This window comes from Bos indicus, chromosome 23, assembly GCF_029378745.1.
Source record: "Bos indicus isolate NIAB-ARS_2022 breed Sahiwal x Tharparkar chromosome 23, NIAB-ARS_B.indTharparkar_mat_pri_1.0, whole genome shotgun sequence".
Taxonomy (NCBI): domain Eukaryota; kingdom Metazoa; phylum Chordata; class Mammalia; order Artiodactyla; family Bovidae; genus Bos; species Bos indicus.
Window position 1 is genome coordinate 37,333,956 of NC_091782.1, and position 14,869 is coordinate 37,348,824.

General features: G+C 39.6%; 1 protein-coding gene across 1 annotated transcript; it reads left to right on the forward strand.

Moving 5' to 3' along the window:
- Nucleotides 1-1,593: 1,593 nt before the first annotated feature.
- Nucleotides 1,594-13,921, forward strand: LOC109576787 (chorionic somatomammotropin hormone 1). The gene is made up of 5 exons (XM_019985410.2): nucleotides 1,594-1,765; nucleotides 8,965-9,149; nucleotides 10,754-10,861; nucleotides 12,845-13,024; nucleotides 13,739-13,921. Exons 1-5 carry the CDS (start codon nucleotides 1,594-1,596, stop codon nucleotides 13,919-13,921), a joined length of 828 nt encoding a protein of 275 aa, XP_019840969.1.
- The last annotated feature ends 948 nt before the right edge of the window (nucleotides 13,922-14,869 follow it).

Here is a 14,869-nt window from a genome sequence, read left to right on the forward strand (position 1 = left end):
CCAAGAAGAGTGAGAAAGAAACTAGACTTTCTTCTAAAGACAAGAGTCAGCCATCCAAGGGTTTAAGGAGCAGAAACAAAACTATAATTGCATTTTTAAAGCAAAATCTGGCTGAAGAACAGAGCCAGTATTAGACAGAAATAAAGGGGATCACAGGGATATTAGGGGACTGGGGCTCTTCCAGGAGTTGGACAGAGCAGTTTGTGATAGAAGGTCTGGAAAGAAAAGGACAGCTCACTAGGAGATTTAGGAAAAATAATGGTTAAAATTGACATCAAAATCTAATATGTAGGAAGTGTATGGAAAGCAAGAGAGAAAGTTCTCTACCTCCAAAATAATGATATTTATCCCTGCCATGTATGGTTGTGACATACATTTATAAAAATATAAATGTGACAGTGCATATAACATTAGGTGTCTTATACTGCCTAATGCACAGTACAGTAGAAACTAAAAAATATATATATATTTTCAAAGTGAAAAGAAATTTCTTGCTTCTCACAAGCAAGAGAGTTGAATTTTTTTCTGGGTTAAATCCCTTATCTTTGACTCTTTCATTGTGTGCAAACACTGTTGCCCATCAATGCAACTGGAAAAGAATGTGACAAGATATTGTCTTGATGTGAAAGAGCCTGTATGGACTCCTCCAGATTATGAATGCTCCAGCTTTACCACTTGGCAGCCAATAAAAAATTTATTTGAGAATATATCTGAATGAGTTTGGTGAGATTTATCACCTACATTTATGAAGATGATAAAGACTATGAGTTTGTATTCTTTTCTACGCAGTCTGTTTTTATTCTTAAGGGTTGTGCCTTCCTGATAAAACCCACTGGGACTGAATAAAACGTCTTGAGACACTGCACAGTTTGCATCTCCAGTGGCTAAGACAAAATTCTTTGTGACGATGCTGCAGAATTGCAGCGGACCCCCACACAAGGTGTACATAGATGGAGTTGGCCACCCACTGACCTCCCTGAACAGGAGGGTACAGGAAATCCATCCCAGGGCAGAGGAAGCCTGTCCTAGTTCTTTAACCGTAGACATAGACCACCACTACCACTGAGGAAGAGTGTGGTTTTTCTGTAATAAACATTAACACACATACATTTAGATGTTAAATTTTAACACAAGTCAAAATTGAGGTAGTAAGACAATAGGATAGGTAGGGTAGCCTATATATAGGCTTCCCAGGGGGTATTGGTGGTAAAGAACTCACCTGTCAATGCAGGAGAGGTAAGAGACACTGGTTAGATCCCTGAGTAGGGAAGACCCCCTGGAGAAGGGCATGACAACCCATTCCAGTATTCTTGCCTGGCAAATCCTCCTGAACAGAGGCGCCTGGTTTCTATAGTCCATAGGGTCTCAAAGAGTTGAATACACCTGAATCAACTTAGCACGCCCGCATAGGGTGTATACAGATACTGAAATTTTCTATTGCACAGTGCACTGGTCACTTGAAGGCCACCATCACTGTGATCTTTCCCTATTGCTCTTATGCAGGCACCAGCATTGATAAGAGAGAATAAGGTAAGAGAGAAGCAGTGAAAACTCCACCCCCAGGGTGTGACTAATCAGTAGCACCCTATTTCTATGGTTGCCAGGTTTTCCTCCTTAGGCATTCCCCACCACAGATTTCCTCCATTCAGTCCTGTTGGGCCATCTCCCCATCAGCAGCAGTCCTCATCCTGGGATTTCTCTCCAATCCTCATGGCTCCAGCATCTAGCCATCGTGGGCACCAGTGGATTTGTGACCTTGTTCGAGGTATATAAGGCTATGGCATGGATTATCTGTGTGGTTCCACTCCATCTGGACTGTCACAGATCAGCTACTTCACTCTCCAAAAGCCTCAAATGCCTCCCTTCTGCCCAACCAATTGCCCCGAATGCCGGGATCTCTCCCCTGCTTCAGCTCCCTGACCCCCTGGTGCAAATTGATTCTGCTTGCTTTCCCACCTCCTTCTATCCTTCATCCTAGTGAGTTTTGCATGAATCTATGACTTCCTTTCCAGTGGTCAGGAACTCCTGATATATCTCTAGAGGTACTTAAATGTGCATTGCTATGCTAAGTCACTTCAGTCGTGTCCGACTCTGTGCGACCCCATAGACGGCAGCCCACCAGGCTCCCCCATCCCCGGGATTCTCCAGGCAAGAACACTGGAGTGGGTTGCCATTTCCTTCTCCAATGCATGAAAATGAAAAGTGAAAGTGAAGTCGCTCAGTCGTGCCCGAATCTTAGCAACCCCATGGACTGCAGCCCACCAGGCTCCTCCATCCATGGGATTTTCCAGGCAAGAGTACTGGAGTGGGGTATTAATTTCTTTTTTTAACACCATCCTTGTAGAGGAGGGGGACAAGAAGAAGCAAATGTAGAAAAATATGGAAACCTATTGAAAATGTGTTCATTTCTTATTTCCCCAGTATCTGTCGACTCCCCCATCCTGCAACACAAATTAACGCAGCTCATGTTTTCCTAGACTTTTCTCTAGGTACAGAGAGTGGGGGACAGTCTCTAGGTGCAGCATACAGGGCTTCTCACTGTGGTGGCTTTTCTTGTTACAGAGAACGGTCTCTAGGTACACAGGCTTCAGTAGTTGTGATATGGAGTTCAGTACTTGCAGTTGCTAGGCTCTAAAGCACAGGCTCAATAATTGTGGTGCATGGGACTAGTTGCTCTGTGACATGGGAGATCCTTCTAGATCAAGAATCGAACTCATGCCTTCTACATTGGCAGGCTAATTCTTTACCACTGAGCTTCCAGGAAAACCCTGTACATGAATTCTAGATGCATCCATGGAGAGAGATGTACTCCATGTCCACCTACTCCTCCACCATCTTGTTGACCCCAATGTATGTATGTCTTAGAAAATATTTTCCTTTTCTATTGAGTTCAGTAACAAAGTCATCACCCCACAGGTTTACTGTTTATTTTTTTTGTAAAGAACATATAAGCTCCATTGTTTTAGGCAATTTCAATTATACAGCACAATCTTATCCCTTATAGTCACCACGCTCTACATTAGAGCTTCAGACCTCATTAAATGAGAATGTGTAACCTTTTAGAAATCTCTCCTTATTTTCTGCACCCTCCAGCTCTTGGCAATCACTTTCCTGTTCTGTTTCTGAGTTCCAATTCTTTTTAGATTCCAGATAATTGAGATCATATGGTATTTCTCTTTCTCTGACTTATTTCACTTAGCATCAGGCTCTCCAGTTTTATCCATTTGCCACAAATGGTATAATTTCTCCCTTTTTAAAATGGCTAAATAATATTCATGCACACACACATATATACCATATCATATTATTTTAATCTGTTCACCTGTTGACAATATTGAGATTGTCCCTCTATCTTGGCTACTGTGAATAATGCTTCAATGAACATGGGAGTACAAATATCTCTTTAAGATAATGATTTCATTTCCTTTGAATATATATCCAGAAGTAGGACACTGTGGTTTCGTTTTAGTCATTAAGTTGTGTCCAACTCTTGCGACATCATGGACTGTAGCATGCCAGGCTCCTCTGTCCATGGGATTCTCCAGGCAAGAATACTGGAGTGGGTTGCCACTTCCTTCTCCAGGGGACCTTACCAGCACAGGAATCAAACCTGGGTCTTTGAGGTAAGCTTTGAGCTTTGAAGTAAGCCAGAAGTAGGATTAATGGATCATATAACATTACTCTTTTAAATTTCTTGAGGAATCTGCACAGTCGCTTTCCGTGGGAGTTGCACCAATTCACACTCCCAGCAACAGTGCACAAGACCTACTGTTTCTCCATATCCTCATCAACACACGTTATTAATATTTCTTACCTTTTTGCTAATGGCCATTCTAACAAGTATGGGGGAAAATCGCTTGTGCTTTTGATTTGCATTTTCCTGGTAATTACTGATGTTGAGCATCTAGTCATATACCTCTTGGCCATCTGTACGTCTTATTTGGGGGAAAAATGTCTATTCCATAAAGCTGTAGCATATATTTTGTTTACTGTATTCCAATATGCAAAACTCAGTTGCCTATCCATACACCAATAGCAAACTATCTGAAAGAGAAATAAAGAAAACTATAAATATATAAATTAATAAAAAAGCAATGACATTTGCATCAAAACATATACACAGGTCAACAGGCCAGAACAGAGAATCCAGAAAGAAGCACACACCCATGTATTGTCAATTAATGTATGACAAAGGAACCAAGAATATCCAATGGGAAACGATGGTCTCAATAAACGGTAATGGGAAAACAGGATAGTTGTACACAAAAAAATTAAACTGTACCAGAAACTGATTTAAAAGTTTAACATAAAACCTTAAACCATGAAACTCCTAGAAGAAAACATTGAGAGAATCTCCTTGACATATGTCTTTGCAATATTTTTTTTGTTTGTTTCACACAAAAAGCAAAGGCAGCAACTGAAAAAATAAACAAGTGGGACCACATCAAACTCAGAGGCTTCTGCACAGAAAAGGAACCCATCAACAAATCAAATGGCAACATATAGAATGAAAGGAAATATTTGCAAATCACATATTTGATAAGGTCTTACTGTCCAAAAATATATGAGATTCATACAACCGAAGAGCAAAAAACATAAATAAACCCAAATTTTTAAAAAATCAAAGGAAGAATAAGGGTTTTGTTAGATCTGGAGATTAGACTGTAGATGAGAGACACAGCAAGCTTTTCCTACCAGAACAACAAAAGCCTATGTCTTCCTTGCATTGCTTCCTTTCATGTCCACTCATCTTTTTGACGATTATAGTTCTCAGTTCACATCGTTCATCAAAAGCAATCACCCCACAGGGAGCTCTAATATGTGCTAGGAATAGCTCTAATATGTGCTAGTTTTTGTGCTACTGTACCAAAACTAACATTTACACAGTTACTAATTAGAAGCACAAGCTGGAATCAGGATTGCCAGGAGAAATCTCAATAACCTCAGATATGCAGATGACACCACCGTTATGGCAAAACTGAAGAGGAACTCAAAAGCCTCCTGATGAAAGTGAAAGAGGAGAGTGAAAAAGTGGGCTTAAAGCTCAACATGCAGAAAACGAAGATCATGGCATCTGGTCCCATCACTTCATGGGAAATGGATGGGGAAACAGTGGAAACAGTGTCAGACTTTATTTTGGGGGGCTCCAAAATCACTGCAGATGGTGATTACAGCCATGAAATTAAAAGATGCTTACTCCTTGGAAGGAAAGTTATGACCAACCTAGATAGCATATTCAAAAGCAGAGACATTACTTTGCCAACAAAGGTCCGTCTAGTCAAGGCTATGGTTTTTCCTGTGGTCATGTATGGATGTGAGAGTTGGACTGTGAAGAAAGCTGAGCGCCCAAGAATTGATGCTTTTGAACTGTGCTGTTGGTGAAGACTCTTGAGAGTCCCTTGGACTGCAAGGAGATCCAACCAGTCCATTCTGAAGGAGCTCAGTCCTGGGTGTTCTTTGGAAGGACTGATGCTAAAGCTGAAACTCCAATACTTTGGCCACCTCATGTGAAGAGTTGTCTCATTGGAAAAGACTCTGAGGCTGGGAGGGATTGGGGACAGGAGGAGAAGGGGATGACAGAGGATGAGATGGCTGGATGGCATCACCAACTCAATGGACACGAGTTTGGGTGAACTCCAGGAGTTGGTGATGGACAGGGAGGCCTGACGTGCTGCAATTCGTGGGGCCACAAAAAGTCGGACATGACTGAGTGACTGAACTGAACTGAACTGAATGAGACATATAAAGAGCAAAGTAATTAATTGTCAGCGTTTACCACTCCATTGTTCTCTATATTCTGTCTCAAAATTGAACCAGTTAGTAATGAAACATGAGTTAGGGTGTCTCAATAATATTTGGATAGAATATCTTTTAAAAATGGGAGTATTTATGGATATTAATTTGGGGGGATTTATTATTACTATTTTGATTGTATTCCTTTTAATTATCTGCTACATCAGGTTAAGAATTTATTATAAATATTAATGCCAATGTAAAGACACATAGTACTGAAGTTACAGTATCTATAAAAGGACAAAGACAAAATATGAGGCAGGAAGAGAAATTATAGAAAATCCGCAATGGTATCAAAATAAGGGACAGTATTGCATAGAGAGAAAGCTAACTTCTCAAAGTTGCTTGAGGCACCAAAAACAGCCAGATGTAAAAATCCAGATTAATTTGAATACCAGAAGCTGGACCAAAAGGAAAATGAAGTTCAGAAAAATATGGTGATGCTAAAAGCCAAAATTTAGACAGCAAGAGGATAGGGTAGGACATCTGTAGATACTGAAATTCAGGAATATATGAAAGCAAATACATTAACAAGAATCAGGAAAAACAAAGAAGAAAAGGGTCTGAAAAATCATCAAGAGGTTGGATAGCCTGATCAAAAGAACAAGAGAATTGATAGGAAAACCAAAATACAAACACCTGTGTAAACAGGAGACCCAGATGATGCTCAGGAGAGAAAGCCTGGGACTTAGTGGACCAGAGAACAGAGATTCCAGCATCAAGAACACAAACTCTGCAGCAGGGCTCATATCTATGAATTTCTGGGAAGAGCCCCAGTTTCTTTTTTTTTTTTTTGACTTTCTATTTTTTTAATATAAATTTATTTATTTTAATTGGAGGTTAATTACTTTTCAATATTGTATTGGTTTTGCCATACATCAACAAGAATCCACCACGGGTATACACATGTTCCCCATCTTGAACCCCCCCTCCTACCTCCATCCCCATACCATCTCTCTGGGTCATCCCAGTGTACCAGCCCCAAGCATCCTGTATCCTGCATGGAACCTGGACTGGCAATTCGTTTCTTGTATGATATTATACATGTTTCAATGCCATTTTCCCAAATCATCCCACCCTCTCCCTCTCCCACAGAGTCCAAAAGACTGTTCTATACATCTGTGTTTCCTTTGAGCCCCAGTTTCAATGCTTAGGCACAATAGCACCTAAGATTGTTATAGGCAAAGAGTATAGCTTACTGGGAAACAGTGGATGACTATTTTGGGAGGCTCCAATATCACTACAGATAGTGATTGCAGCCATGAAATTAAAAGACGTTTACTCCTTGGAAGGAAAGTTATGACCAACCTAGACAGCATATTAAAAAGCAGAGACATTACTTTGTCAAAAAGGTCCACCTAGTCAAGGTTATGGTTTTTCCAGTGGTCATGTATGGATGTGAGAGTTGGGCTATCAAGAAATCTGAGCACCAAAGAATTGATGCTTTTGAACTATGATGTTGGAGAAGACTCTTGAGAGTCCCCTGGACTGCAAGGAGATCCAACCAGTCCATCCTAAAGGAGATCAGTCCTGGGTGTTCATTGGAAGGACTGATGTTGAAGCTGAAACTCCAATACTTTGGCCACCTGATGCTGATTCACTTGAAAAGACCCTGATGCTGGGAGAGATTGAGAGCAGAAGGGGACAACAGAGGATGAGACTCTGTCATCACCGACTCAATGGACATCAGTTTGGGTGCACCCCTGGGAGTTGGTGATGGACAGGGAGGCCTGGCATGCTGCAGTTCATGGGGTCGCAAAGAGTCAGACATGACTGAGAACTGAACTGAACTGAACACTGAGAAAAGGACACAAGTGTTTATCAGTTTATTTTGCTCATTAAACTACAAGATTAATGCATAGTTATCCATTGATAATTGATTCCTTCAGTTTACAGTGTGGATAACACACTGAGATCCTCTTCAGTCATATATTGGATATTTAGATCTGTTATATGATCACCAAATTATATTTTAATAGAAAAAAATCCATATAGTTAGCTGTCTTCCAATAAATGATCAATTACATTCGGATTTATCATATTCTGCTATCCTTCAGTTCAGTTCAGTTCAGTCTCTCAGTTGTGTCCAACTCTTTGCAACGGCATAAACTGCAGCATGCCAGGCTTCCCTGTCCATCACCAACTCCTGAAGCTTGCTCAAACTCATCTCCATTGATTCGGTGAGACCATCCAACCATCTCATCCTCTGTTGTCCCCTTCTCTACCTGCCTTCAATCTTTCCCAGCATCAGGGTCTTTTCCAATGAGTCAGTTCTTTGCATCAGGTGGCCACAGTATTGGAGCTTCAGCTTCAGCAACAGTCCTTACAATGAATATTCAGGAGTGATTTCCTTTAGGATTGACTCATTTGATCTCCTTGCAGTCCGAGGGACTCTCAAAAGTCTTCTCCAACACCACAGTTCAAAAGCATCAATTCTTCAGTGCTAAGCTTTCTTTATGGTCCATTTCTCACATCCATACATGACTATTGGAACAACCACAGCTATACTTATTGCCTCCTATATAGTTTAATTTTTAAAAAGCACAAAGTTCCATGTAGGAATTATGTGCATATTTGTCTTTATGTATAACACATGCATATACACACAGAAATATATGTACACAAATATGCCTGTGTTATATGAACTATTATTCTCCTTGCTTGTCCCAATAAGCTTAGATGTTCAGAGATACAGTCCCACAATTCTCCAACTTAATGCTGCTTTTTGAAGAGTCACTTCTTTTACTTTCATCACTTAATTTTAAATAACCATTTTATTCTTAGATACCATGGCAATATACAACTAAGAGAGGAAGAAACCTTAAAAATTCTAATGTTCTTCTTTTTCAGTCCCTAAGTCATATCCAACTCTCTGTAACCCCATGGACTGCAGTATGCCAGGCTTCCCTGTCCTTCACTATCTCCTGGAGTTTGCTCAAACTCTTGTCCATTATGTTGGTAATGCCATCCAACCATCTCATTCTCTGTTGCCCCAATCTCTTCCTGCCCTCAGTCTGCCCTAGCATCAGGGTCTTTTCCAATGAGTTGGCTCATTGGATCAAATTCTGCTCAGGGCAACAGGGAGAGATGAGGCTTCCCTGGACAGGATGGCTTTTGCTAACCCCAGGCTAACACATCATCTCAGAGTGGCTCATGTTTTTATTTATGCAGGGTCCTGCCTGCTCCTGCTGCTGGTGGTGTCAAATCTACTCTTGTGCCAGGGTGTGGAGGATTATGCACCATACTGTAAAAACCAACCTGGCAACTGCCGGATTCCCCTTCAAAGCCTGTTTGAGAGAGCAACATTGGTGGCTAGCAACAACTATAGGCTCGCCAGGGAAATGTTCAATGAATTTGTAAGTACTGTACTTCTTGCTTATTTCCATAAGAAATTTTGATGAAAGTGAGTGGGATATATTATCCTTTAAACAAAAAGGCTGCATCAGCCAAACTTCAAATAACACACTTCCTAAGTCAAACACGGCATCAGCTCATAAGATGTGTAAATCGAAGAAAGGATCAATTTCATGAAATCTCAAAGACTCTTAAAGAGTGAAATATCTGCTTCAATTTTCTTTCAGTCATTTTAATTTTAAAATTTTCAAAATAAATTTAAAGCACCTGTGTTTGTCACCTTGAAGGTGTGTGTTAGTCTCTCAGTCATGTCCTACTCTTTGCGACCCCATGGATTGTGGCATTCCAGGCAAGAATACTGGAGTGGCTTATCATGCTCTTCTCCAGGGGATCTTCCTAACCCAGGGATTGAACCCATGTCTCCTGCATTGCAGGCAGACTCTTTACCATCTGAGCCACCAGGGAAGTTTGGAGTCCCATTAAATAATACCACTGACTCAGTGGATTAAACAACATAAACCTATTTCCTCACAGTTCTGGGGACTAGAAGTCCTAGATCAGGGTGCCAGCAAGGTCCGGTTCTGGTAAAAACTCTCTCTTCCCAGGTTGGCTTCTTCCTGTGTCCTCACAGGTTGAGAGAGTAGAGAAGAGAGACAGAGGCAGAGACACAAAAACAAAAGAGAAATCTCTCTGGTGTTTCTCCTCATAAAGACACTAATCCTACTTGATCAGTGTCCCACCCTATGAGCTCATTTAACTTTAATTAATCTTCATAAAGGCCCTTTTCCAACCACAGTACATACTGAATCAATGTCAGGAAAACAAAATGATGATAGTTTTTTAAATGCTACTAAACATTGTTTTGTCTTCCCTGAGAGCTCAGTTGGTAAAGAATCCACCTGCAATGCAGGAGACCCTGGTATGATTCCTGGGTAGGGAATATCCCCTGGAGAAGTGATAGGCTACCCATTCCAGTGTTCTTGGGCTTTCCTTGTGGCTCAACTGGTAAAGAATTCGTCTGCAATGTGGGAGACCTGGGTTTGATCCCTGGGTTGGGAAGATCCCCTGGAGAATGGAAAGGCTACCCACTCCAGTATTCTGGCCTGGAGTATTCCATGGACAACTCCATGGGGTTGCAAAGAGTTGGACACAACTGAGCAACTTTCACTTCAAACATTGTTCTCAGATTGGCAATGAATAGGTTTAGAAGTACAATAGAAGGATTGTTTAGAATTGGAACCAATTATTCTCTTTCTGATGAAAGTACCAAGTGGCCCACTGTAGAGCAGACACTGATAAAAAGTTGTGCTCATGTTTCTATTTGTGGTAATTTTAGCATTTGCTGTCCTACTATTAACTGGAAAGGACGAAGTTAAACCTGGGAAGAGCAAAGAAGGGAAGAGTTTCAAGTTTAGGAAAATTAGGTGAAAAACAATTGTTTATGGTGATAATGGGAAAAAATAGGAAAACTAATGATGTTCAATTGTTATGTAACCCTCATTAAAAAAATTATACATCTATCAGCTGTGTTAATATTCTGGTAATGAATTCATTTATTGAATGCCAAAATAACCCAAAGGAATTGAATGTGCTTGATCACTCCCAGAATAAACAGTTTGGCGAGGGCAAAAACTTCACTTCCAAGGTCATCAACAGCTGCCACACCGAATTCATGACTACCCCTAATAACAAAGAAGCAGCTGCAAATACAGAGGTGAGGATTTTATCTGGGTTTTTCACTTGAGCAACTGAGACAGTGCACTCATGTTACTAGGCTTTAGATTATTAGAGTAATGGTAACTGCACATGCAGAGAAATGTGGAGGAGTACTAAGCAATCAAAGAGAAAATTACATTATGCAGTTGATAACGTATGAATAGAATCAAGTGATGACTAAAGATCTGTAGTAGCAAAAAAAAAAAAAAACCAGATCTATAAATTCCCATGTAGATAACCTTAGTTTAACCAACGCATTAGGCCCAGGATTGCAGCTATTATACTGTATGAAAGCATGGGTTGAACGAAAATTCTGTGTGTAAAATATATAAGGTTGGCAGAATTCATGGATATATAAGAAACACAACCACAGTTTTGAGTATTCCCTGTAACCAGTGATGCCTACACAGGAGTCACTCCTACACTGCACCATTTGAGACATTGCTTCTGACTCTCAAGGCTCTCCTGATTCTTCTGCTTCTCTGAAACCTACTTCATTATCATTCTCTATGACTCTTCTGTTACTTTTATTCATAATTATGAGTCTCCTCCCCAGATGTCCTATAAAATATCATGTTTTGCTTCTCATGGTTGCAACAATTATCTCTGTTCTGATGAAAACACAGTCTACAAATCAAGCCTCAATCATTTATCCCAGCTCCAACTTTTTTTCATTTTAATTGTTCCTTTCTGATTCCCACATGAACCACAATCCTAACATTATTTAAAATATTTTCACATACATCTTCTCTTAAATACAATCTGTTCTCTTACTAAAACTTTGTTAATAATATCAACATTCTTTCCGTCTGCTCAGCATCTTAATAATGGAGATGATAAAATGAAGGAAGAAGGTCAAGGAGAAGGAGGATGTTTTTAATGAATTTAAAATAAATTTAAAATTTACTGAGGGCTATTATACTGCCATACAATTTATAAAGTGCTCTGTGTTCATTACTATGCTTAATCCTCACAAAAAATCCTGTAGCACAGTGACTGTTATTACACTTCCTGAGATGAAGAAACCAAGGCTCAGAAAAGTTAAGGGATTTCCACCCATCACACAGGTAATAAGCAGTGAGTCTAGCTTTCATCCAACTCAGAGTTCTCACTCTTCATCTTTAAGCTACAAGACCCCCTGAAAACTTATATTTCTATTGCAATGTCTATTCGCTTCTTCTCTGCTCTTCATTTCCTGTACCACTAAAGTATTTCATGCCCATCAAGAAATCAAGACTTTTAATTAGAGATATTCAGCCCCTGGGAGTTTCAGGCCCAATCCTGGAGTAGTGGACTCAGTGGAGGGGACCTTCCATTGTGAATCCCACTGATGCTGTTACTAAAGACAACACTGTGCCATTTTCTGCCCGGACACATGTCAACAGAAAGACTGCTCTGATAGCAAATAGGACTGGTGTTGGTATGGATTGAGGAAAACGTGTTTAAGAATTTCATGTCTTCTTCATTATCTCTTTGTTCAAATATCATAAAACTACCAATCAGAAAATGAATACACTAATGAATGATTTGAATCATTAATACAAATGAATCATCAGGTGAAAATGATGTGGGCATGGGTAGGATCCATGCTTCCTGGGTCAGGTACTCTAGGCCCATATTGAGTTCCAACAAAATATTTAGATTTCTCTCCCTGGACAAGCAAAGCATTCAAATATAAAAAAACTCACTGAGCAGATGGTCTAATTTCAGAGGGGAAAAGAAAATATTTCATGTTCTAAATTAGAACTCATCAAAAGGATGATTTATGTGACAGTTTTTTTTTAAAGAATTTCAGCAAAGTATAAACTAATAATATACATTTTATAATTTTATATCCTTAACATCTTTAAATTTTTTTGCATACACAGAGGAATAATAAAGGGTTTTTTTATATGCTCAGCCTCCCTGAGCAAAAATCACATGTTACCAAGCCCACTGAATTTTGTTTATTTTAATGAGATTGTTTCCTGTGATTGTTTAGGACGAAGCCCTGTTGAGGTTGGTTATCAGTTTGCTCCACTCGTGGGATGAACCTCTGCATCAGGCAGTCACAGAGTTGTTGCACAGGAATGGAGCCTCACCTGATATCTTGGCAAGGGCTAAAGAGATTGAGGACAAGACCAAAGTACTTCTAGAAGGTGTGGAAATGATACAAAAAAGGGTGAGCCATCTCCTGAAGCCTTCTTTGATTTCCTTATGAAGGAAAGAAGATGACCTCTGAATTGAGGAATGAGTTTTGAAACATCTCACTTTGTAAGGACAAGATTCAGACCTTCTATATTCTAATTGCTGTTATATAAAGCGAGAGCCTAATCATTCATAATGCTAGATTCTATTGTAAGTGAGTTAGAATTCAACTACAATTTTTGACAGGTGCAGCGTTCCCTGCATTGCACACAATTCCACCAAAAGCTAGCCTCTTACTGGGCACATGTGGTTGAAATACTTTCATGGGTAAGAGAACTGGAGCATAGAATTTGTAAGATCAATGTTTTCTTAAAAGCAACCCAGGTGATCTGCTACTGAACGTCTGCTCATATTCTTTCTTTGTCCTCTTCAAAGTAAAGGATGAGAGTGGAAAGGAAGGGAAGAGAAAGTCAAAACCAAACTCATACTTGAGTTCTGCTTCTTGATTTTAGATTGCTAATAGATTTTCCATACGCTGGCTCCAAATTCATGTCCAGAGAGTTTTGTAAGTCTTCCCCAATCTTAATTTGATAATAAGAAGGAACAAAGAAGAGCAAATACTAATAAAACTCATAAAATTAAAAAATAATTAAAAAATATTAAAATTTTTATTTTTAATTAATTTTAAAAAATTGAAAAATAAAAAACTAATAAAACTCATAAAATTCATTATCTTTTGGGTGCTTAGGTTCATCCTGGAGAGAAGAAGAACGAGCCCTATCCAGTGTGGTCAGAAAAGTCCTCCCTGACAGCAGACGATGAGGATGTGCGCCAAACTGCCTTTTATAGAATGTTCCACTGCCTACACAGGGATTCGAGTAAAATTAGCACCTACATCAATTTGCTTAAGTGCCGATTCACCCCATGCTAAGCCCACAATTAACCCAACCAGTCCTGAGATGGTTAGTGATGATCCATCCCGTCAAAAGCTTCTTTGAGTTTTATAGCTCTTTAATGCATGTTTGGGTGTAATGGGTCTCATCTGAAACAAAATAAACACAGATTCTGTAGAGATGTCAAAATCTAAGAAGGAAATTTGTCAATGTCTTTATCTTCATTTAATAGAAAATCAAAATAAAATCCATCCCTACCTCTGAGAGAAAGAATTTTCCTATTAAAATTGGTCACAAATAGCAGGAACTGACATGACAAAGACCATTAAAGAGCTTACTAAAGAATCACATGAAATTATTCTGGGTCAAGTTATAAGAATCAAAGAATTAGATAATTACTTATTGTGCTGGTCATGCTACCAAGAAGACTGAATTCTGAGAATTCTTTATGAAAGCAAGCCACAAACTGTCAGCCGATTCTTACATTGTCTCAGTGTTACAACAGACAATATAAGTGCTTTGCACATGGCTACCTAAATAGCATGAGGTTTACTGAACTGCCTAAAAATTGTTAGAATGCTGTCTTAATCCTTCTGGGCTGCTGTAACAAAATATCATAGAATTATAAACAATAGAAATGGATTTTCGCAGTGTGATCAGATAAGGCCCTCTTTCCGTCTCACACTTCTTACTATATCCTCACATCAGGGAAAGGGCTAGAGAAATTCCATGTGTCTGTTATATATAAAAGCAGTCATCTCATCCAGGAGGCTCCATCCTTTGTCACCTCCATAACTTCATCACCTCCCAAAGGCTCCACCTATGAAATACCATCAATAGGAGTCAGGATTTCAACATATGAAGTTTCTGGGCGACACAAAGGTTGAGACCATAGCAGACACAAAGGTGAACTGGCTCTATCCTCCTCCAGTGGCTGTCTTCACCCACACTCCACTGCAATCTCATTTCCTGCATCATCTGGCAAA